At 42.7% G+C, this 26,801-nt stretch overlaps 1 protein-coding gene across 1 annotated transcript in view; it reads left to right on the plus strand.

Annotated features, from left to right (window-relative positions):
* Sdk1 (sidekick cell adhesion molecule 1) overlaps positions 1 to 26,801 on the plus strand; it is a 954,927-nt gene that overhangs the window by 546,276 nt on the left and 381,850 nt on the right. The window contains exon 5 of the mRNA XM_035444149.1: positions 9,231 to 9,364. Within this exon, the coding sequence (XP_035300040.1) occupies positions 9,231 to 9,364 (134 nt within the window). The remainder of the gene's footprint in view (positions 1 to 9,230; positions 9,365 to 26,801) is intronic.

Here is a 26,801-nt window from a genome sequence, read left to right on the forward strand (position 1 = left end):
TGTAGAATATGTTCTAGCATATGCGTAGCCTCGGAAGAAGGTATACTAAGGGTTGTTAGCGTTTTTGTGTGTAGCTTGATGTAGGTGGGGGTCCCAGGTTGCTAAGTGCTTTGTTGGGAAAGGATATATGTGTGGCAGAAGTCAAATAGGGTTCTATGGTTGAGGCTAAGCTGCTCCTCTATTTATCTGCCTCCAGACCAAGCCCAGACTGGATGTGTTGCCCACCCTAGAGGGCAAGTGGGCCAGCAGACATGAGGATGACACTTCCCCCAGGTCAACTGCAGAAGTGGTTAGAAATCTCATTCTGAACTGTCACTGTCTTCTAGGTTAGAAAGCTGTATGTCTTTCCAAGGTGATACCTATCCAAATTTTACATTTGCTGCTGCTAAGTAGGTAGCTGCGTGCATTGTGGTGGGTTGTCCGCAAGTGAAGCTTGCCTATCCCATGTATTCTATGAAACACACAGACTGTCTTTACCCATTGATCCCTTTGCACCATTAAACCTCATCACCCAAGGTTATATCTCTGAATACAGTAACTGTAGCTCCCAGTGTGCCTTCCCCCACACCCAGTGTGTGTGTGTGTGTGTGTGTGTGTGTGTGTGTGTGTGTGTGTGTTGTGTGTGTGTGTGTGTCTGTCTGTCTGTCTATCTGTGTGTGTGTGTGTGTGTGTGTGTGTGTGTGTGTGTGTGTGTGCGCGCGCGGGTATTTTTGCATATGTGGGTGCTTGCCTACAGATACCAGAGGTTGATGCTGTTTATCTTTCTTAATTGCTTTCCACCTTATTTTTTGAGATAGCATTTTTTTCCCTAGACCTGGTGCTTGCTGATTCAGATAGACTTACTGACCAGAAAGCCCCAGGGATCCTCCTGCCTCTGCCTCTACAGTGCTGGGATTACAGACCTACTCTCCTGCACCCAGCATTTGTACATGGATTTTGGGAGATCAAACTTGGGTCCTTGTGTTTGCAAAGCAAACACTTTACTAACTGAGTCATCCCCCCAGGTCCCTGCAGTGTGTTTCTCTGTGAAGTGTTGTACACCATCTATAAGTAGCCATTGGACAGTTAAATGATTCCTCTCCTTGCCTGTGTACTAGGCACCAAAATATATTTGCCAGCTGCTACAAGAACAGTCAGAGCAAGTAGGTGAACATGAATGCTTGGGTATTTCCTTCATGTACTGTTGCTGATGGATACATACTATTTTTCAGACTCTGCTTGAAAAGTGGGGACTGTTGTGGATAAGACAAAATGTGTATATGAATTATTTCCAATATGTAGGATTGTAGGGAATAAACAATTCAGAAATTCCTCCCCGAAATTTGCCTCCACTGGCATCTATAACTAAAGAGTTGACAGTCAAAACAGAATTGCAGAGTGGTGAATTCATATAAATGTAATTGTATCCTTTCTGTATTTCTGCTATTACGAAATGAGCTGTGTCTGCCGTAGAAAAGGACTCCTGCATGGATACATGGCAACGTTTTGCAAGGTGCAGACCACTTACTGGGGAAATGTTGTTGAGCTTCCTGTTATGATTGTTAGTTTCCCCATGTCATAGCAAATAAAGTACTGTTTCTTATCACTCGTGTCCTCCCTTACTAGAACAGTATGTCCTTCACACACACACACACACACACACACACAAAAAAAAAAAAAAAACCCAGCTCTCAAACTCACTCACTATTGCCTTTCTTCTCATTGCTAACATTGCTGTATGTAATGTTGAGGCTGGGAGCCCGGGCTTTGTGCATGCTAAGCACATGCTCTACTCTTGAGTCACATACCCCAACCCTTCATTGGGGGATTCTAGGCAGGTGTTCTACTACTGAATGATAGCCCAGCCCCTCACTGGGGGATTCTAGGCAGGTCCTCTACCACTGAGCCACACCCCAGCCCCTCACTGGGGGATTTTAGGCAGGTGCTCTACCACTGAGCCACACCTCAGTCCCTATATATATTATACTTCCTGGGCCTGCCAAGATGGCCCAGTGCTTTAAAGCACTTACTGATTATACAGATGACTCAGGTTTGGTTTTTAGCACCCACATGGCAGTTAACAACTATCTCTAACTCCAGTTCCAGGGCATCCTTTGCCCTCGTCTGGCTTCCATGGGTACCAGGTATACACATGGTGCATATACATATGTGTACACAAACAATCAAATACCTAATAATAAGCAAATCATAATAAAAATATATATTTTTATGCACACACACACACACACAGCTCTGTTGTAGATTCTGAAGACTACCTTGGCACATGTCTAGAACATCTGACGTTGGCCCACCCAATCCTCCAGGGAGGGTGGGTAGAGTGTGTATCCTGTCACCTTTCGAAGTGTATATAGGCCAGTTCAGGCCCTGTGCAAAGGACAACATATGCTCTGGGTTGGGCTTATTCTCCCTTCCACTCATACCCAGGCCTGGGAACCCAAATGGTTGATCACTGAATGGTAGATCGGTATATAAAATACCCTCCCTTTTCCTTCCTGGTTTTTGAGCACCTACAAGGCACCCAGTGGGGTGTTTTCCCCAACCACAAATCCAGAGTCTTGGGAATTACTACATCAAAATCATATCCCTGCAAACAGATGGTGTGTTGTGACATTTGGATGGTGACTTCCCTTGGATCCTGACAAGTGCAGCAAGAAGTTCAACCAGAGGTTTCCACATGTGGAGGTTCTCCCTGACATCTGATTATCCATGTCTAGTGTCATTTTCTCTGACATTTTTGTTGTCGTTGTTGTGTTTACTGAGACAGAGTCTCATGTAGCCAGGCTAACCTCAAATCACTTTGTGGCCAGAGTTGACCTTGAACTTCTGACCCTCCTATCTATCTCTGGAGTGCTAGGATTACAGAGGTGGGTTACCAACCCTGGCTTATATGAACTCAGGGCTGCATGTGTTAGGCAGGCCTTTTGCCAACTGAGCTACATCCTCAATCTCTTGACCCAACAATATTTTGATCACTGCTCCTGATCAGAGACCCCAGGCCCCTGGTCTGACTCCTGGTCAGAGCTCCTCCATGCCTCAAGTTTCATCTTTTCTCAAACAAAGAGTTATTGTGTCTGACACTTCCCCAACAGGCTAGAGTCAAGTGAAGAATGACCAGAGGCACTTAGGAAGTGCCCGTTGGAAATTGACTTCCTTTACAGACCTGTGATGTTGTCTCTGTTCATGAGCCCCATCAGTTCAGGACAACATATTGGTCCCTGACTTCTGAAAACACTTCCTGCAATTCAAGTTCCCTCCCGAATGGCCCTCTGACTGGCTCTCTATGAACCCAACATTGTAGTTTCCTCAGTACCAGCTCTATTTTCTAGCACTGGAGTAAGGGGTTTTTTTTCCCCCTTACTTCTTTTATTACTAACTCACTGAATTAGAAGTAAGAACTCTAAAGTTTCGTTTTTAAAGTGTGGAATGAAGGTGGTGGAAGACTAAAGACATAATTTTATTTTTCTAAAAAAATACATACATTTATTGCAGTAAAGTTAAGGGAAAATCTCTCTGGCTGAACACTATAATTTTCTTGCAAAGTCAATGCAAGTTTTAAATGAGTTCTTTGGAATTATGTTATAATAAAGCTGAGCCGTTCCTATTACGGGCAAAGTATTAAACTCTGCTCCCGTAATCACTGAGCATGCCCTCTGCACTTCTTTTCAAGCCATTCTTCTGATAACCAAAGTGATATGCATGTTTGTTGTAGGGAGATTGGAAAATATTCAAAATACAGGATTCAAAAGAAAATGGCTCGCACTCTTACCACTCACAGACCAACCACATTTCCATTTTATGTCCACACACATAAAAAGACATTCCTAGGATTTTGCCATATGCACAAAAGACAAGCTGTTTTAAAATCCTGAATGGATGTGACTATTGAGCCTGTATCTGCACTCTGACCACTTCTAGTCACGGGAAGTCTGACTTAAACAAATTTGATTTTAAGGGATATGTGTTAACCTTGTGGAGCAGACAGTGCAGAGCTGGTGTACGAGTTCCATTCTGTTGCCATGACAAATACCGTGACCAAAAGCAACTTAGGGGAGGAATGGGCTCATTTCGACTTACAGATTACAAACTATCATTGAAAGAAGTCAAAGCAGGAAGTGAAATGGGAACTTGAAGTAGAAACCATGGAGGAACACTACTTTCTGACTGGCTCACCAGCTCATGCCCATTTAGCTCTCTTATACAATCAAGGACCACCTGCCCAGGGAATTGTGCCGCCTACAGTGGGCTGGACCATTCTTCATCAGTTAACAGTCAAAACCATTTCCCACAGACCAGCCTAATCTGGGCAGTGCATCAATCATGACTCCTTTTTCAGATGACGCTGGACTGTGTCAAGGTGACAGTTAAAGCTAACTAAAACAGGTGGAGTAGCTTGAAGGATGAATGATTCAGTGGGCTGTGGAGATGATTCACTCTGTAAAGTGCTTGTCATGGGCCCCAAAACCCACATTAAAAAAAAAAAAAAAAACCCGGCCCAGCATGGTGCATTCTTGTAATCCCAGCACTGGTGAGGCAGAGACAGCAGGATCCCTGGTACTCACTGACCAGCCAGCTTAGCCTGATCAGTTAGTTACAACACAATAGGAGAATCCATCTCACTAAAACAAGGTGAATGGTGACAAAGAACAACACTCAAGCCACATGCATGTATATGTATACGCAGCCATGTGCATCTACAATTACACACGTGCCTGCACACATGCATATACGTACACATCAACCCCAGAAACTTCTATCTTTTTCTGTCCTGCCCCGCCCCCAAATCATCAGCTTCATTCTGCCTTGTTTCCCAATAGCCATAAAAGATGCCACTATGAGTGCCTGGGACCATCAGCCTGGGCACTGGGAAATGCAGTTGCCTCTGGAAGCCTCACCACAAGACTGAACCAGCAGCTGCTCACTGTGGCCCACTCTCTCTAAAAACTGTTTATCTTATTAAAGCCTCACAGCACATGTGGCCAGGCTTATGGCTCAGTTAATTTCATGCCCAAAGACTGGAGTTCAGTCCCCAGAACCCATATTGAAAGCTAAGCAAGACAGTACACATCTGTAATTGCAGCACTGTGGGGCACAGACAGACAGATCCTTAGGATTTTCTGACCAGCTAGTCTAGCTTAACTGGTGAGTGGCAGGTTCAGTGAGAAATCCTGTTTCTGAAAATACGATGGATGGCATCTGAGGAAGACACCCAACATCATAAACCTCTGACCTCCACATGCACGTGTACAGATGTGTGTGTATGTATGTACATCTCTACACTCATGAACACCCCACACACACACATGTACTTAAGCAACACATACACAGCATCACATACACATGGGTGTCTACACACACATGCATGCATATATGCACTCATGCACAAACTTACTTTCACACACTATTATGCAAACTAACACACACATATGCATGCACACATACATCTATACTCACAAACACACTAACACACATGCATCTATACACATGAGCGTGGGTGCACACACACACACACACACACACACACACACACACACACACACACAGAGAGTAAATGTGAGTAGCATGCTCTCTGGCTTACAAGTCAGGTCCAGCCCACCCTCTCTTATTTCCAAGCCCCACAGGCTGAGTGTTCCACAGGGAAGGGGCCTGCATGTTCGTTCTCTGACCTGCAGAGCCCTTCCAGAGCCAGGCAAGGCAGTCAGTCGTCTCTCCTGGGGAATCAAAGGTAATAATCATCTTTTCCTCCTGTTACCTTTTGGAGAGCTTTTCCCCAAAAACCTCCTGGTTTTTCTACATTGTATAAAATTATCGTAAGGAGTGATTGCTCACTAGGCTCCCACAGGGCGTATTACATTTTAGGTCTCTATGGCTAACTTATTTCATGTCTCATTTAAGAAAATTTCCCTATTAGGAAGTTTTCAATTTTTCGTTCCATAAAAATATTTCAAAAAGAGTTTTACTATAATTATTTATGACTGCTTTATAGGTTCTTTTATAGAAGCATAGAAATTGTTCCATTTTATTTTAGTATATGTTACACTGGCACCTAAAATTAAATATGAATATTTACTACACATGAAGTTATACATTTAATAGTATAATTTAAAAATTGAATATATAACTTTTGCTTTCACATCTGATTTTTAGCATACTAACCTTAAGTGTGCCTATTATTTCTCAGAATTAGTCATTTTAAAATGCTCATTAATTCTCTATATTATTTACCACAGTTTTTCAAGACTACAGAAAATTAAAAAGTACATAAAATAAAAACAGTAAATTTTATATCTATTAAAGTTTTTTATTTTAAAGCTCCTTTCTTTTAGTTTTTGACTTCTGTACATGTTCAAGACTAGCATTAAAAAAGAAAACTTATGTATTGTTTAAAAAGACAATCACAAAAAGGACATTTGAAAAGAAGAAGCAACTCCCCAGAAGGCTATTCTTTCTCCCTCTATGGAATATAGACACATGCATGCATGTGTGTATATGTTAGTGTGTGTGTAGATGCATGTGTGTGCATGCATGTGTGTATTAGTGTGTGTGTAGGTGCATAGTACATTAATGCATGTGTATAGGCTTATGCATGCATATGTGTGTGTATTTGTGTGTTTGTGCATATGTGTGTAGACACATGTGTGAGTGTGTGTGTGTGTGTGTGTGTGTGTGTGTGTGTGTGTGTGTCTGTGTGTGACTGCATGTGTGCATGTAGAAGCCAGAGATCAACTTTGGGAGTTGTTGTTTTTTGAGACAGGGTCTCTCACTGGGACCTGGACTTACTAATTTAACTATGCTGGCTGGGCAGAGCACTAGGGATCTACTTGCATCCTTCCCAGCACTGGAATTACAAGCAAGCACTACCACACCTAGCTTTTTACATGGGTGCTGATGACCTGTCTCACATCCTTATGCTTGTACAAGAGTCACTTAACACACTGGGCCATCTCCCCAGCTCCACAATTGCATTAAAAGTTTTTAAACAAATCCCACCTCCCCATTGGCCCTTCAAACTAGCCAGAGAGTTACAGACTAACAGGGGCAAGGATGCAGGGCTTCCTGAAAGAAGTGGCCTTTGTAGATGTTATTACTTCATAGCCTTCCTCCTTTCTAGATGAATATCAATCACAGTGAGTTTATATTATTTGTGGTAGTTAGTGTTTGTCAATTTGACAGAATTTAGAGTCATGTAGGAAAGGACCTATGGGTGTGTGCTTATCAGGGGTTATCTTGACTGCATTGACTGAGATGGGAAGACCCACCTTCTGTGGGTGGCAGGGTTTCTTGGTTGGGATCCTAGACTGTTTAGGTGGGGAAAGGGCACTGAAGAGCAGTGTGCATTCACCTCCCTCTCTGCTTCCTGATTGTGGATGAGCAGCTCCTTCATCCTCCTGTTGCCTTGACTTTCCTGCCATGATGGACTTGACCTTTGTACTGTGAGACAGAATAAGCCCTTTCTCCCTTAAGTTGCTTTTGTCAAAACATTTTTGTCACAACAACGGGAAAGAAACTAAGACAGATGTGATCTAGAAGTACACATCTGTGTGGAGAAGACAGATATGACCTAGAAGTATAAATCTGAATGGATAAGACAGATGTAATCTAGAAGTATGCATCTGTGTGGAGAAGACAGATATGATCTAGAAGTATACATCTGCAAGGATAAGACAGATGCGATCTAGAAGTACACATCTGCATGAAGACAGATGTGATCTAGGTTATGTATCTGTGTGGAGAAAGCCTTGTCTTACCTCTAACAACAAGCTGCTGTGTGACCTTAGCAGGCAAGCAGGGCTCCAAGAAAGGGTGTGTGGATCAAATGTACCTCAGGGTTCTTTCCTGCTAAAACTGGGATGCCTGGGGAGGACTTAGTCATTAATTCAAGCACCTCTACTCTTCAGGACAACATAGTTATGAATACATCCCAACACAAAGTCATAAGCTTAGTTAAAATATTTTTAAACTTTTTTTTGTAAATCAGTTACACAGTTATCAACTATAAATTTTGTAGATGATAACATGTGTCAAAGTGTCCAAAGTTTAATTGTTCCACTGTACTACTAGACGTGAGAGCACAGGAAGGAGCGTGCACTTCATGGCTAGTAATGATGTCACAGTTTAAGTGGAAGCAGTCAGCATTATGCCCAGGGGCATCTTTCCTTCTGCCCATCAGACATATGAAGCTCTGGTGAGGTTTCCAAGGTAGTCCAGCCCTCTGCTAGCCTAGAACAAGAGGCTGCTCCCCTAGATCTCCTAACAGGTACTATATTGAATTCTCAGGATCCTCTGTTAGTCCCTAGAGGTACATGGCATCTTCCTTACAGTCAAGAGTTAGTTCAGATGTAGAGCTCCTGAGATGGTGGAGTGCTGTCTCACCAAGAAGGCACAGCCACAAGCCAGCCTGCTATTGATTTTGTCTATCATTTCTTCTATTTATTTTTAGGGGGTTCTGGGGTATATAGTGTGCAGATGTGTGCACATTCCTGTGAAGGCCAGAGCTTAACTTCGGTTATTATTCCTCGGGCTCTGCCCATTCTTGTATTTTGAGACAAGATCTCTCACTGGCCTGATTTACCAAGTAGGATAGGCTGGTGTCTTAGTTACATTTGTATTGCTGTGTCAAACACTATGGCAAAAGCAACTTATAAAAGAAAGAGTTTAACTGCAGGCTTGCTTACAGTTGTAGACATTGAGCCTATGCCCATTATGGTGAGGTGGGGGATGGCGATGGCAGGCTGGCATGAAGCTGGAACAGTAGCTGAGAGCTTACATGTTGAGACAGAAACCACAGGCAGAGGAAAAGAGGGGGTTGGACAGTTGGGAATGCTGTGGGCTTTTGAAACCCCAGTGACAAACCTTCTCCAACAAGGCCACACCTCCTAACTCTTCTCAAACAGTTCCATCAACTGGGGACCCAGCATTCAAACATACAAGCCTACAAAGGCCATTCTCATTCAAACCACCACAGCTGACTGGCCAGGGAGCCCAAAGGCTCTGCTCACCTCTGCCTCCTCAATGCTGGGATTACAAGCATGACATCACCACCAGCTTTTTCACATGGCTTGTGGGGGTTGAACTCAGGTCCTCATGCATTCAAGACAAGTACTTTAGTGGTTTAGTTATCTCCTCAGCACATGTTTGGGTCTTTATTACTATATAGTTTGCCTGATGAGTTAATTCTTTGTTACATTCCCCTAAGTGGCCTTGACACTGACTGTATCTTGTCTCTGAAACAGAGCCATCACATTGGAGAATCAGCTGGTGATCCTTGCCACAAAAGCCAGTGACGCTGGGGCGTACTATGTGCAGGCTGTGAACGAGAGGAATGGAGAGAACAAGACAAGCCCGTTCATCCACCTGAGCATAGCGCGTGAGTTTTGAAAATACAACTGATGGTCCCCAAAGAGTCTTGCTGTAATTAATAATCACTGTGTGGTGGGACACTGTGCAATGCATCTTCTTTCTCTGATGTGGTTTATGGCTTAATATTGATTTGTTGCTGATAGTTCACAGGGCTTCAGAGCGATTGATTCCTTTGAATGATTTGCAGACAATAGGAATTTTATATTTTTAGTCCAAGATTTTACTTGTTTTTCGGACTTAAAAACAAAACAAAACAAAAAACAAGCTTGTTCTTTTTTCCACTGCCAATATAATTATTTAAACAACTACTTCAGATTGTACCTATGGGTCTTATTTGAGACTAAGATGTAGATTATATAACGTAAGGATAACATCCTTGAGAAAAAAGAAAATGTATATATACAGCTATGTTTAAATTAGCGATATCTGGGGCCAGCAATATGGCTCAGTGGGTAAAGGATCTTGAAGCCTGATGGCTTAAATTCCAAAGATCAATCTCCAGGCCTGAGTGGTAGAAGGAGAGTTCTGATGTCCAGAAGTTACACACACACACACACACACACACACACACACACACACACAGAGAGAGAGAGAGAGACACACACACACAGACACACACACAGACACACACACACAGACACACACACACACACAGACAGACAGACACCATGGCATGAATTTTTAAAACTTAGCAGAATTTTATTTTTTCCTAGTTTTTTTAAAATTTGAATTAGAAACAAGATTGTTTTACTTGACAATTCCAGTTCCCTTCTCCCTCCCATTCTCCCCTACCACCACCCCCAACTAAAACCCTACCTATCACATATCCTTTCTGAAATTAGCAGAATTTTAAAAGGTAGGTCTAGTGACCAAGACTTGTCATTTCTCCCCATCAGGATGCCGAGGCAGGAGGATGATAAATCATTTTGCCAATTACCAAGTGAGCACTAATCCATCTCAGACAATTTATAGAGATATTACCTCAAAAAATTTAAAGACAGTGTCTAAGCATAATCTGTTGCTCATTGTTCACTAGATTCAACTAAATTCCAAAAAGTTGAAGTTATAGATTCAATTTATCTAATGAAATTATTGTTTGAAGAAAATCTTTAAACATTTGGATTTTGAAATTTTATTAGCAAAGAAGATTATTTTGAAGAATGGGGTAATAGTTCCATGTATGAACTATAAGCTATACCAGCTTCCAACATACATGTCAGAGGTATGTCCTCCACATTGGCAGTGTCTTCTTTCATAATATGACACATTTGAGAAAATGTCAATGGGGAACAGTGTTGGAAGGTGAATTTCATATGTCCCTGGCACAAGGACATATGATATCTGTGGATTTCTTCTTCCTGGCACTCAGACATATATCTGTGGATTTCATCTTCCTGAATACATTTGGAGGCTTGTGGGAAGTGGTTTTCTGTTTACACTCTTTGAAATGTGTGGAGTAAACTGCTGTGTTTGCTTTGCCTTGTGTCTCAGGACAACCACTTTGCTAGATGGGAGTTATCTGCCATGAGCACTGGGTGCTGGTTTTGGGGGATTGAGGGGATATGTCCTCACTACATCCTGCCAAGTGATCTGTGTGGCTCTGTTATGATTTCACCGTCAGCCCTTTTAATTCTGAATGTGTGTGTGTGTGTGTGTGTGTGTGTGTGTGTGTGTGTGTGTGTGTGTGTGTGTGTGAGAGAGAGAGAGAGAGAGAGAGAGAGAGAGAGAGAGAGAGAGAGAGAGAAAGAGAGAGAATCCTGGCCAGAATCCAGCTTTTCACTTGGGTACTAGAATTTAAAATTTAGATCCTCCTGATTGTACAAAAAGTACTCTTACTCACTGAGCCATCATTCTACCCTGTTCCTCCTCATTTTTAAGGCAGGTCCTCTCGCTCACTGATTCAGCTAGACTTGGGTGGTAGATGCTGATCCCCAGGGACCTTCTCAGCACTGTGCATTGTAGATCCTGTTTCTATGCTCAGTCTTTATATGTAGGTTCTGAGAGATAGAATAAGGACCCCATGCTTGCCCAGCAAGCATTTTACTGACTAAGCCATTCCCCCAGCCCCTCAGAGCCTCCTTAATTCTGAGGAGCTGAGTTCTCCTCCCAAATCGTATACTGCACAGACTGAGGATTAGCTGGGCCTTTGAATGCCCTTGGATGGAGCATCACACTTCCCATGTGTGACATTCTGCTATTGAAAGAACTGCCTTTGTCAAGAGCCACCAGAGAAGTGAACATGACTGACCAAGATGTTCTCAGCAGCCGTAACAAGGGACGGAGATTGTACTACCAAGGAGCTCATGATTATTGTTAATGATTGCCAAGTTTTATAACTAGAGGTATTTATTCTGTTCAGCAAATCTGATTTAGCATTCAATTGTGATATAAATAGGATAATGATGGTCAAAGAGAGTGGCATTCTGGTTCAGAACCAAGGAAATCAGCCTTAGCCTCTTAGAAGAAGTGAGGAAATGATTCCCCAAGAAACTGGTTCACACAATACTTCTATTCCAGAACTACAAAATGGTTAGCACACTGGCATCTGATGGGCTATTGTGACCTGAGGTAGAGAATAGAACTATTAATACAGTGTATTTTCAGAGTCCCCACTGAATGCAATACCGTGGTAGTAGATAATTGGAATATGTAAAACTTTTGCAATAATTTCAGGTCTACCCCAACCAAAAAGTATCTAAGAAGCCACTCATAAATATTATAATTAACCAACTCACATCTCATTCCCTTGTAAAATATTATCTTTTCATTGGCATCAGGTAAAACACTTAAAGTTGAGCTATAATGAAATTGGTACTAAAGACTTATGTTGTGTTAGGTAAAACCCTGCATTCTGTTCCTTTATGTAGTCGTCATTTTTATCAAAACCAGATATGGTGTGGGAAGGGAGGAGGTGGAAGAACCAGTCTTATTTTAATTCTTAGGCAAACCTTCCCCTGACATATCAGACTTAGCTAAATGTTAAATGGAACCAATTATGCATTTTCCCAGTAGAAGTTCTATTTGGAAAACCTCTAAAGATCAGAAGTCTTGATAAATCTACAAACCCCTCAAGGATGTGTGCTTAAATGTGGCTGCTGGTGTGTCACACGGTGCCATGTAGGTGGGAGCTATATCTTGAGATGAGCATGTAGCATCCCAAGAGGTCTTGAAGCATAGTAGACTCATTACCCACCACCGCCCCCCCAGACCAGATTTCTCATGGAATAAGGTATTCTCAAGAGCCATTTACATTCTTATTGAATTTGGGGAGAGGGGCCATAGCCTGTGCTCCAAGCCACTTTCAGCCCCCTATCCTCAGTATGCCAACTAAAGGAATCAAGTTAATTGTGGAAAGCAGAAAAAGGATATTTATCCAGTGTGGCCACATTGGGAAGAGAGACAAAGCCACCCCCATCCCCACCTTTGGGGGGTCCTGAAGTAAGATTGAAGAGTGATTTAACAGAAGGGCCAAGGATATGCACATCTAAGCAGTCTTGACCAAGGAGTGCCCCACCCCCCACTGTTGACCCTTTATTGTCTGGGCTTCAGTCTCATACTGTTATGTCTTCCAACAAGAACTGTAAAATATCTTTCTGGAGACCAGCTCCGCTCTGGTTGGGCATTTCTGTCTCTCTAGGATGTCTTCATCCCTGCAGGCCCCTTACAGCATCACAGTGAAGGTATACTGTGTCTACAGCCTCAGATGTCTGTTTTGTATTTTTCTGAGAGAGACTTTTGTGAGAACAGAGCAGGAGGAGGTTGACAATTTAAAACAACAACAACAACAACAACAAAACAGCCAGTGTTCTAGAAGAATCAAAAGGTATTTCAACCAATTGGCATTTAGTGAATATAAATGTCTTCCTCCCCTTTTTTGTCTAGAGAATAAAGTAAGGGACTTTGGTGTAGTGGGTGTGAATAGCTTGCTCCATTGCTGGGAATTAAATTCTGCATGGACTGTACTACAATTAGTTAAAAAATGAATTATCACTGGTTCCATTTCTCCTTGGCTATGATGTAGGAATAGAGGGAGGAACAGAGATAACTTTGTCTCTGAATCTAAATAGACAGTGTACTGTCATCTGCTGACAAGAGAAGTTTCCAGAACGTACGTGTGTGTGTGTGTGTGTGTGTGTGTGTGTGTGTGTGTGTGTGTGTGTGTGTTATTCATGTGCACACATGGAGGCCATACAGGATTCTAAACTGAACTGGAAATTAGTGATTGGCTGGGCTTGCTGGCCAGCAAGTTCTATGAATCTGCTTGTCTACCTTTCTAGCACAGGGCTTACAGACACTATACCCATGCCTGGCTTTTTGTGTGGATTCTGAGGGATCTGAACCCAGATCTTCATGCTTCGAAGACAAGTATTTTACCATTTGAACCTTCTCCCAAATCCCAGTGGCTGAATATTGTGGCTGCACTTGAAGTTTATGAAAAGCAAAAGATAACTGTGTAGGGATAAAAATAAACTTTTAAAATGCATGGAGTGTTAGAGCTGAATGAAACATGGTCCCCAAATGGGGTTGCATGCTGTGCCATGCCTATTTAGTGGATGGCATATTAAGTATCAACATCTCTCTCCTTGTGTGTGGTTGGGAAGATAGTGTGGTATGGTCCCTGTAGGTATTCCAGTCTGGGAGGGAAGAGTCTGGTCCCTCCATCCAGACTCCCAGAGAAACCTTGCAGGGGCAGGCTTGCTTTTACATTCTAACTTGACCTAAACCACTGGATGTTAAGGACATAGGTGGTACAGGGCAGCATTCCACATGAATCTTTCATAGCTAGTTCCCAAAGCTCAGGTGCACACCCAAAAAAAGAAGGGGCTGAACTTACCTGGAAGTAGACATTTTTAGTCTGAGGTCAGACCCAGGCAAGCTTTATAAACCTGACCGCCTGCTTTGCCCTTTCATTTTGAAAAGTTTACATCGAGTTAACTTCTGCGTATTGGCTCTTCCACGCTAAATTAATATGTGAATGGGAGTTTCTTCTTTTTTAAAAAAAGGCTACAGTTAGGAGATAGGATAGGTTCTGTGCAGTGATTAATCAATCATTGTTTAAAAGCCATCGTACGTACTTTAGACACATCATCACTTCTGACCCAATATTCAAAATGTCCAGTGTAATGAGATTCTCTGTGAGGGATGAAGCTTAGATTAAAACAGAAATGACTGCCTCTCTCCTTCCTGCTTTCTTCACCTCTTTCATTTTAATGTCTGCTCTTCAAACAACATTTCCAGATAGGCTATCATTTTAGCTGATCCTCCTTCAGGCTGACAAACCCGGCTTTTAATTCTGAAGCCCACTTAACATTCTTTTGTCCTCTATCATGCTAATTTAACTGCAGCCCTCATAGATGGTTAGTAGTTGAAAGCGGGTTCCCGAGAATAATGTCTGTACAGTCATCCGAGAGGACTGCCCTGTAAAACATGGCTTTTTGTGTGCCCAGATGAAATCCTATCTTATTTTCCCCATGCTTTTAATATTAAAAGGATGAAAGGGAGCAGGTGTAAGCCTTTGAATGGACTCTGGCATGGGTTGGCTTCCTAAAGCAATAGGAAGCATTTGAAAATAGTCTCTCCAAACTGATGTGGAGATATTGGGTCTTCCATCCTGGTTGAGTCTCTTAGAATCCAGCCGTATTCTGTAGGGAGCATGATGCTTTGCTGCCAGAATTCTCAGAAACATAAGTAGGAAATGATCAGTGTGTTGAGGTCAGGTGTTTAACCACATAGCTAGCTAGGTACCACACTTGCTCTGTCCAGCAAATGCTGACCCACACTCTGGCAGGTGCTGGTAAATAGAACCAAGACCCACCCTCGTAGTGGGCAGAACCAAGTCTAAGATTTGGTCTCTAGAATCCTTCTGGAGAAAGAAGCCACGGTGGGGCCAGAGAAATGACTCAGCAGTTAATAATACTTACTGCTCTCACAGGGGACCTGAGTTGTATTCAGGCACTCATGTCTGACAGCTCATGGCTGCCTGTTAACCTATTTCCAGGGGATCCAGTGCCCTCTGTGGCCTCCACATGCCACCTGCACTCACATGCACATAACCCACATATGAACACACAAACACATACATACCAGAAAAGAAAATAAAGTCAAGAAGGAGGGCTGGAAGAAGAAGAAGAGGAAGAAGAAGAGGAGGAGGAAGAGGAAGAGGAGGAAGAGGTAGAAGAAGGAGAAGAAGAAGGAGAAGAAGAAAGAGCAGCAGCTCTGAGTGCTGAGGATGTAGCTCAGTTGGGACAGTGCTTACCCAGCATGCACTAAGCCCTGGGTTTTTACTTCCAGTACCATATAGAATGAGCCTGGCAGTAAAGTGCCTGTGATCCCAGTGCTCAGGAGGTAGAGGCAAAAGGGTAATTTGTTCAAGATCTTCCTCAGCTGCATAGTGAGCTGGAGGCCTGTCTGAGCTATGTGAGACCATCCCAGAAATGAAAGCCCTGAGCATCTGCCCCTAGTAAAGGAGTACTTACTTAATCATTAGCTACAACATTGATTGGTATGAAGGAAACAAAGTGTCTCAGGTATTTTGCTGATTCTGGAAGCTTTGTTTCATTCCACACTGTTCTCTTGGCATCTTCCTCAGCTTCATTCCATCTTGATGTCTCATCGATGACACAGTGAACATTTTGTAAATGGAAGCCTTTACCTTACCTGGTCTTGATAATGTTTGATTGGTCAGATGCTTATGACATGTGGTTATTCCCTGTGAATGTAGCCTCCAAGTTTAGTGTGATCTTGTGGCCTCATTCATCTGTGCTAGCATCCCAAGTAACACAAAGCTGTGGTTTCTCCCCAGGAATACTTTTATATCCACTATCCATGCTGTGAGAATTCATTCATTTAAAACAAAATACACAAGTCCACAAATCTCCTTCTTCCCAGAAAAGGTGAAACTGTAGCCTATTGCAATGTCCCAGAAGCACACAGACCTATGAGGACATCATGTCGACTTGCTTGTCACATGGTCCCTTGGGATAGCTTTCGTACAGAGTTCGACTTCAGGTCACCCAACTAAAGGATGCAGTATGCCTGAGAACTACTGTGAGCACACATTATTCTGCTTAGGTTTTCAGCTAAAATGTAAATTAAAATGACAACTTAAATATTTTTTCTGAGCCCCACATGGCAGAGGAGGATGGGTAGTAAGTGGATGGATAGGCAGAATGCTGGATAATGAGTAGGTGGGTGGATACATGGATGAATGGGCGGATAGACGCATGGACGAATGGGTGGATGAGCGGACAGTTGGATGGATGTGTATATGGATAGATGGATGGATGGAAAGTGGGTGGGTGAGTGGGTGGTTAGTGTTGAATGGATGCAGAGTTGGTAAATGAATAGGTGGATGGGTGGGTGGATGGATTAATGAAGTTAAAATGAAGTAAAAGAGGGTAGGCGATGATACCAATGCTTCAATTTCAACAAAACGACCTTGAGTGCTAGGGCTATAGCTCTATGGAGAACTCTTGCCTAGCATGTATGATGCTCTAAATTCAAATCCTGACCCTACCCCCACTACCACCACAAAAAAGAAAGCAAAAATCAACTTGAAGTTTCATTGACAATATTTAAGGGCTTGGGAACTTGGCTCAGTTGGTAAAGTACTTGTCAGACAAGTTTGAGGAAATGAGTTCAGGTCCCCAGCATCCACATAAAAAGCTGAGCATGGTAGCATGTGTGCATAATTCCAGTGCTAGGGAGGTGGAGACAAAAAGACCACTGTTGTTCTTTGGCCTGCCAATCCAGATGAATTGGTGAGCTCCAGACCAATGAGAGACTCTGCTTCAAAAAAAAAAGTTAGACATGTCTCCTGATGAGCAACACCTGAAGTTGACCTCTGACTTCCACAAGCACCAACACACACAAATATGTACACACACACTAATAGGAAGAACAATACATGCTCTTTACTGCAAGCCAATTTCCTAGCCCCTGTGATACACTTTTTGATTGAATATTAGGAATAAGCCTATTCCTAATGAAAGAAGAAATTTGTTTTGTTTTGTTTTGTTTTGTTTTTTGCTTTTTTCTTTCTTTCCAAGACTGTATGGTCCCTATGTGAAATTTAAATTCACACACATACTGCTTCAATAAATAATCAATAAAATACTTTAAGTCAGTAAATATAACAAATTAGGATGAAAGTGTGGAAAGAAAAGGATGAAAATATCAGCTCTAGTAGGTAACCAGGGAATGATGTAAAATTCCTACATAGAATGGGAACTGGACTGTGTGCTTTTTAAGGGCTACTGCATGTGTGACATCTTTAAACATGGCCCATTAAATATTTAGATTCTATTGAATATATTGAAAAGAGTACTGAAAGAGTTTGATTTTATTAAAATATGCCAACATGTTAAAACACACTGAAAATTGTTGACACAGTCACAAAGTTACTGACCTAGTCAAGAGAATGGTCAATGAGAGGCTGAGGACTCATGACATCGTCTATATGACTCCTCTCCACAAACTAGTGGCTCCTATAGAGGAGACTATTTATGCCATGGATCATGAGACAAAAGTGTAGAGGGCCACCTCCTGCTTACCCTTCTACTGGGGGGTTCTTGGAGAGCCCTGCTCCACCTGAACACCTTCGAGCCTGAGATTTTTTTTTTAAGGAGGAAGCCTTCTGGCTTGGTGAAAACACCCACCCACTGAACACTGGGTCTATGTGACAGCAGTGTGCTTGCTAGCTATTCATACTCAGCTGTGAGACCAATCTAGTACTCAGGAGTACCATAGCCAAGTAAGTACATTTGAGTAGACAGCAAACCTAGGCTAGGCTTAGGAGTGAAGTGTATGTGAAACTGGAGATGGGATTCTCTCTCTCTCTCTCTCTCTCTCTCTCTCTCTGTGTGTGTGTGTGTGTGTGTGTGTGTGTGTGTGTGTGTGTGTGTGCATTCCTGCACATGTATGCACGTTTATGTGGAGACCAGAGGTTGATGTGGTTGTCTTCCTTGATCCCTCTCCACCCTTTGTAACCCACAGTCTTCAACTTAACCTGGAGCTCACCAATTGCTCTAGATTGTCTGGCCAACAAGCCCTAGGGATCATTTTATCTCTGCTTCCCTAGCATTGGGATTCTAGGCATGCATTGCCATGTTTGGGTTTTATGTGGGCCAAACCCAAGTCTTTGTTCTTTTGAGGCAAGCCCACTGGTTATTATTGGAAGTGGTGCCTTTGATACTGCAGAGACTATAAAGGAAGATGTGTTCCATCCCATGGATTTCTAATAAGGATGCTGTGGCACTCACTGCTAGTTCCCAGCAAGGACACACAGCTCATGTACCTTTCCCAGTGAGTGAGCGCTCAGGAGAATTTGCTCACCAAGCTGACCTGCCCAGTTGGAATCAGTAAATAGACCATAAGTATTCATTTACTTCTGCCAATTAAGAGCTGAGTATTTAAGGGCACAGATTACCATCTGGTACTGATTTGCCTAATCAGATCTCTCACAAACTCCTTCACAAAGCTCAGCTTTAATAACTCCAGCAAACCTTCTTCCCTCTGCCCTCTTGTTAAATGCACCAATTTAAGTGATCATACACAGATATATCAGCGTGGGAGTCCGCTAATGGTGCCAGTTTGAGGGCTGGGACTTGAAGTTGCCCTAATAGTATTTACCCTTGACTCTGGGGTCTGATTTTTTAAAAAAAAAGTTGTCTGAAGTTAGCAGACAGGGGCCTTAAGTTAATTCCATTGTAGATTTGACATATGAAGGAATAGTATTTCAAAATTTATACTACATGAAAGGACTCGGGATTGTAGTTCACCCACACTACCCCGCTCCTGTCCATGGCATGTGGTAGACCCTATCAATTCATCACCTTCATTACCAGTAAGAAAAGACAGGGAATTTGAGGGTGCTGGGGAGATTCTCAGTGGTTAAGAGCATACACTACCCTTTTAGAGAACCTGACTGTGGTTCCCAGCAGCTGGGGCAGGTGGCTCCCAGCCACTTATACCTCCAGTTCTGGGGGATCTAATGCAGCCTTCTAGCCTCCATGGGCATCTACCTAATTGTGCTGCATATAGAACCGAGCACGTTCATACACATATGCATAAATAAGAATAATACATCTTTAAAATGATGTGAACGTTTTAAGGGGATACAAAGAAGAGCATTAGGAAGTTGAATTCCTTAGAGTCATTCTGTCAGCTCTAGCATGGCCCCATCACGTGCCTTGTCTGGGGAATCCCTAAGTGAAGTCAGTCATGGTGGCTGCCCAGGAAGAGATCACAGAGTTAGCAGCCAGTCATAAATGGGGTATTCCTGGAAAAACTACATTTACTCATTAGTCAAATACAAACGGTAGTCCTGGTTAGTCCCCTGGTGAGGGGATTTTTGTAATTTTTTTTTTCTGTTCTACTCAGTCATCCTCAGTATATTTCCTCTTATGAATGAGTTCGGTGTTCTGGGGCTACTAATTAAGAAACACCTGTTGGCTTTTTTTTGTACTTAGGAGTTTTGAGGCTTTCTAAATCCAGATTGATTTGTTGGACTAAATTGTCTTTTAACACTTCATTTTTCAGAAAAGTGGGAACATGTGATTTTCCGAAGGACGGAGTGGAACCAATTGCTTTAGTAACAGCATGGTGTTGTGTTGAGGGAACGTGTGTTACAGCTCTTAATGCTGACATAAAATACTCACATACTTATGGGTGGTGGGCTATATTTTGATTGACCAGGGTACAGTAAGGAAGGAGTGGTGACAAGAGCAGGAGGCACAGGTCACATGGCATCCGAAGTCAAGAAGCAAAGAGAGATGAATGCTGGGATTCACCTCACTTTCTCCTTTTTTATATAGTCCAGGATCCTAGCCCATAGAATGGAGCCACCCATATATAGAGTGGATCTCTCCACCTCAGTGAACACAACCTCATAGACCCTGGATATGCTTAGAGGTGTGCCTGCTGTGTGACTCCAGATCCTGTCAAGTTGACAGTATTTTTTCCCTTGGATGGGGAGATGGGGGGAGTCAAGATCTCTCTGTGTAGCTCTGGCTGTCCCAGAACTCACTCTGTAGATCAGGCTGGCCTTAAACTCATAGATCAGCCTGCCTCTGCCTCCTGAGTGCTGGGATTAAAGGTGTGTGCATCACCATGCCCTGCTGGACACTTAGTATTAACCATTACAGTATTCTAATGTCTCACCTGTAGGGAGACACCGTAACCACGCCTCCTAAGGGCTGGCTACAGGTGTGCCTGACCATGCCTGTCAGGAGGCATGGTTACGGTGTCTCCCTACACTCACCCATTTAGCTTCTAACACAAATAAGGACAGGAAATGTGATTTATCCCAAAGTTTAATAAAAGTACAATATGGTCATAGTAAAAAATAGCCATTTATTGAATGTCTACTGTGTATGCACAATGTAAATATTACACCCCATTAAAAATATTGACCCCCCATGAATCTCCATGGGGGGACAAGTAACAAGGTCAGTGTTGCCCTCATTTTACAGGTGAGGAAGCAAATCCAATGAATAGTAACTTGTGTGGACTGCACAGTTCACTTGGTAGTGTAGATTTGAACCCAGGCCTGTCTTTCTCCAAAGACACTTTGGTATTTTACTCATTTGTGATGCCGAATTATGTTTGACTTTAGAAATCATGATGGCATTTTTCTGCTGGCTCCTGCTTTAGTTCATGCTGCCTAACAGTGGTCACCTCTTCCTGGCAGTCAGTTCCCACCTTTACTGCTCAGCCATAATGTTTTATGACTGATCACTGTAAATGACTCTCTTTGGGCCCTTATAGATGGCAATTACTGCAGGTAATTAAAGCCACAGATCTTTACAGTGTGGCTGAGAACACTAAATCAAACTTCAGAAAAATCAGGCAGAGTCTGTTACAGAGAATAGCTCTTTCCCAATATTCTGAAGTCTGTTACCAAAGCTAAAGCCAGCACCAAACCCTCGCCTTCCCAAAAACACTGTGTATGAGAAGGACTGAAGTAGAATTTATGTTAAATGGACAGAAGTGGGATTTATGTTAAAAATAATAAGGGCCAGAAGTTTACGGGCAGATGTAGCCTGTGTGTTCTAATTAGCAAATCTTCTTCTAGAGTCCCTGTCATCTTTGCTACTTCAGGTCATTATGTTGCCTGGGTGTTCTCACCTTTTACCATCTTCAGGAATAAACTCTTACCACTAATCAGTTCCCAGCTCTTCCAGCTTCTTGTGGCTCTGTGTTTAGCAGAAGTGGTCTGAGGAAGGAGCATTAGACCCATGACCCAGCTGTCCGTGCACTCTGCTCTTTGTCTAGACAGTGGGAACCTGGAATGTTGGTTCAAGAAACTATTAGTTTATGTAGTTTTATAGAACATAAAAATGTGAGCTGGGTTTTGTTGTAGTTACAAGTCTCAGTGACCATCCAGGGGGCCTGAGAGCTGTAATGGTGTTATGATTTTCCAGCAGGCAGGGTAACAAATGAGAAACCAGTGGTGCCAGGCTCTCGCAGAACTTTAGAAAGAGAACTGGGGAGATGGCTCAGTGAGGAGAGCTCTTGCCATGGAAGTGTAAGAACCAGAGTTCAGATCCCCAAGACCTGTGTAAAGCTGGATGTGGCAGCATGCAACAGTAATCCCAGCATGCCTACATCAAAACACAAAGGAGAGAGGAAAATCCCTAGAAGCTGTGGGCAAGTTAGCCTTGTTCATAGTAGTGAACAAGAGACTCTGTGTCAAAGAAGGTGAGAGATGAGGGATGATGACTGACACTTGAGGTTGTCCTGTGTCCTCTACATGCATAAGCCTGTATCAGTCCAACACAGTAATCAGTACAGATACCACACCACACATACACACACTATGCACACATACACACACACTACATACACACACTGCACACACACACACACACACTACCCACACAGACACATACTGCACACCACACACACACACACACACACACACACACACACACACACAACCCCCCCACACTACCCACACATACACATACTTCACAACACACACACACACACACACACACACACACACACACACACACTATTTTTTTTTTAACTACAACAAATACATTTAAGGGCACCTACTAGTCTTACAGAGGACCCACATTTGGTCTCAGCAACCATATCAGGCAGCTTACAACCACCTGCAGCTCTGCCTCCAAGAGAGCCAATGCCCTCTTTTGGCCTCTGTGAGTGTACACTCATATGGTACACATACACAAAGAAATATTTAAGAAGAAAATCTATACAAAAATGCATATCACTCTGTTCTGACTCCTAGCATGGACTTGTGGAAAGTTGAGGAGGAGAGGCAGTGGAAAGACTCCCACCCAGTATGACACTTACAAATACTGAATTGGAATGATACGTTACTGAGCCAGGTATGGTGGCACAAGCCTGTAATTCCAACTCTTGAGCAGCAGAAACAGGAATGCCAGGAGGAGTTCAAGGGCAGCCTCAGCTGCATAACAAGTTGAAGGTCAGTCTGGGTTACAAGAGATCCTGTCACAAAATACACACACACACACACACACACACACACACACACACACACACACACACACACACAGGCACAAACACACAGAGATACACACACAGACAAGCATACACAGAGACATATACACAGACACATACGCACAGAGACATACACAGACACTTGCAAACACATACAACACCCACATAAATAGACAGACTCAGACACACTCAAAAAGAAACACACACAACACACACACAGACACACACATACAAGGTGGGAGTGGAGTAGGAAGAGGAGAGATGAACAGATATGACATATTCCTTACCCTGCCCAGGTGGTCTTCATTGCTTGGAGTCTAGGAGGAGTCTTTTGTTAGAGGATCACAACATTCCCCAGGGTTAGTTGTCACCACTAACACAATGACCACTGATGTCATCATCGCTGCTACACTTGCTGTGACCATCTTTGTTACCCTTGCTACTGTTTTCATAGTGCTCCTATTTCTTCTAGATTCATTTCCCTGTCTCACTGATAGGATGTCCCTGGGTTGGGTTTTTTTTTTCATTCATGGGTGGGGTATTAATTCCATTTGGAAAACAGTCCTGTGCAAATAGGCTCCAGAATTCAAGACCCTCCCTGCCTCTTCATCCTCATTAGAAAGGGAGATCTGGGCACAGTAATCTACACATAAGTTAACCTTTACTTATTAGTTCATTCCAGACTGTCTAAGTATTTTTTCCTTCAGTACTCAAAAAAAACTTAACTTCTAGACTGAGAAAATGGCCTTGGGAAAAATTATACAAAATTGGTCCCATCATCAAAGAGTAAGAATTGAATAGGCAATATTTTGACCTTCCGTTTCCTTGTTGGCTTCAGGTATCATGACATTAATCGTATTTGTGATTTTTAAAGGGGAGGTGTAGTTCTTATTTGAACCCTGCCCTGTCACTGAGATCAGTTGGGCCACAGGTACATCTAAAGGGATGTAGAAGGACTGATGTCCATTGCTCCAATTGGTTCGAGCACCTGTCATTTAACCAGTGTTAAATATTTTGCATATGACCCATCTGAAATAGTGCTCAAGGACACACAGAACAGCAGGCATGTCATCATAACTGCCACCACCATGTGTATGTACATTTGTGTAGAGGTGTACATGTAAGTACAGGTCATGTAGAGGTCAGGGGACAACCTTGGATGTTGGACCTTGGATCCTTTGCTCAAAACAGAGTCTCTTATTGTCCTGGAGCCTCACCACATAGGTCAGGCTAGCTGATTCAGAAGCTTCTGGAGAACCTCCTGAGTTGGCCTCCCATTTAGAAGGTACCTGCTACTGCACCTGGCTGTTTATGTAGATGCCAAGGAGACAAACTCATACTTGCAATATGAGCCAGCTCCACAATCCCAACTCCATGTCTGAGGTCCTCACTGAAACAGCCTTAGAAGCATTTTGGCTTCCAGAGTTTTTACGTCTTGTTTCTATTCCCAAAGTGATTCCTCCCTTGGCCTCTTTGAAAAAATCAGTTCATTTCCACATTTCATTCAGAAAATACACAGCAAATGTACCCAGCATTGTGGAAAACTACATAAAGAAGATATGAGGCCCTTGCCTGTCCAAGCCCACTTTGCAGGGAGAAGCAGACCCAGAAAAAAGGAGGGGATCCACTCTGCAGCACACCAGATACAATGGAGTGATGCCGAGAGCATGGCAGAAGCACTCATGACACCCTGGGGTTCCACCCACAGCTCTGCATAAATGAGGTGTGGAAGTGCACACCTGTAAACCCTGAACTCTGGAGATGAAGGCAAGGGTCAGAAGTTCAAGGTCATCCTCAGCTAAGGGGAAGTTTGAAGCCAGCCAGGTTTCCATGTGATCCTGTGTCAAAAACAAAAGCAAACAAACAGAAACTGTAGTTTTCTGATAAACTACTGTGACTTAGAACAACCCCAAGTTGTTCAAAGAATTGAGATTGTCACTGTAAAACTTCCATTCCCCCTGGCTTATCTCTGAAAGACGTTTTCTCAGTGAGTACATTTATTAAAATGAAAAATAGAAATAAAATCGATGCCGAATGCCTTTTCATTTTTGCTAGAAGTAATATTCATCCATGAATACAGGAACTAATTAAAAAAAAGAACGCTCCATTCATCTCATTAAAAGATGTGCACTGCAGTTTGCCTTTCATATTCCATAATGATTTGTAAAAATTTGTCATGGCATTTGTGAGTCTGATTAATTACTAATAATCACTACAATGGGTAACTAATCCATAAATTTTTAATAGTTGGAACTTTAGGCTCCCAGGAAATTTTTACAAATTATTGGAAAACCCTTTATATAAAAGAGATGTAATTCAATGATAAAAAGACTTTCAAGTATAATATGTATTAGAGTGAATGAGATTCTGTACATGGCTTTAAGGGGAAAGGGGATGACATAAAATTCTTAAATGTAACAAAGGATATATATATATATATATGTGTGTGTGTGTGTGTGTGTGTATGTGTATATGTGTATATGTGTGTATGTGTATACATACACATATACATACACATACACACATATACACATATACACACATATACACATACACACACACACACACACACACACACACACACACACACACATATATATATATGGGATGGGTTGTACATGTGAGTACAGATGCAGTCTAGAAGAGGATGCTGGATCCCTGGAGCTGTAGTTACAGACAGTTGGGAACTGCCAGACATGGGTGTGCAGAAGCAAACTCAGGTCCTCTTCAAGAACAGTATGTGCTCTTAACCACTGAGCTCATTCTGCAATCCTACAAGGAGAGTTTCTAAGTGGGTGATTCCAGAGCTCATCTCTCATTGGTTTCTGGGTCTCTCATGTATATGAAAGAGTCTTATTTAGGGTGGCTAGAGAAATGGCTCGAGGGTTGAGAGTGCATCCTGCTCTTTCAGAGGACCTGAGTTCAAGTCCCAGCACCCATTTCAAGCAGTTTATAACTGCCTATAATTCCTGCTCCAGTGGCTCTGATGTCTCTGCCCTCTCCTGGTACCTACCCTCATGTGCACATACTCTCTCCCACCACACAAATGCACATAATTTAAAAATAAAATTTTGTTTACAATACACAGAGAATTTCATTTAAACATTTAAGTATGAACTTTAAAATGTGAAAGTAAGTTTCTTCAAAATTGTTCTATGATGTATAGAAGTCCCAATATATTCTGTGGAAGTTTTGATAGTGTCTCACCATGTAGCAGCCTGGGTTACCAGAGAGATGGGATTGCAGGTGGGTGCCACCATGCTTGGCCATTGTTTTGAAATGAGAGTTGAAACAGGGGGTTAGGGATGCTGTCACAGGAAGGACCCCAGTTGCTCCTTGCTAGCTGGGTGGGAACTGGAAGATCAAAGGAGCAACACTTGAGAAGTGCTGAACCAAATGAAGAACATCACCCAGAAAGCATTTAAGATAACAACAGAACGTGTGTGCCTTAAAGTACAGAATGCCGTTTCTCAACTCGAGATGCTCATAGAAGTCACCTGGCCTGTGTCAGACCCTGTGTCCCTGGGCATTTCTGAACACTAATGGACTTGATTAAAAGCCTGGTGCTTGAACAGTCATTGCAGCCTCATCTGGGGGCTTGTTAGAAATGCAGAACTGTGACGACCCTCCCGGTCCCACACAATCAAATTCTGCTTCCTAACAAGATACTCCAGTGAGTTATATGCACACTGAAGTTGGGGAAACCAGATTTCTAACAAACTCCCAGGTGATGTCAGTGTGGCTGGTTCCTGGCAGAGTGCCACAATCACCAGGCATCCTAACACAGAGGTGCCCAGAGAGTGGCCTCCAGACCAAACTTGGGCAGCGCACAGAGCGCTTGTTGAGCACAGATGTCCCCAGTACCCAGCCCAGACCTAACGACCAGCTCTCTGGAAGTGGGCTTTGGAAGTCCATGTAACCAAACCTCATGGATGAGCCCGGTGTTGGTGGAGCAC

Source organism: Cricetulus griseus, chromosome 4 (genome assembly GCF_003668045.3).
Source record: "Cricetulus griseus strain 17A/GY chromosome 4, alternate assembly CriGri-PICRH-1.0, whole genome shotgun sequence".
Lineage (NCBI taxonomy): Eukaryota > Metazoa > Chordata > Mammalia > Rodentia > Cricetidae > Cricetulus > Cricetulus griseus.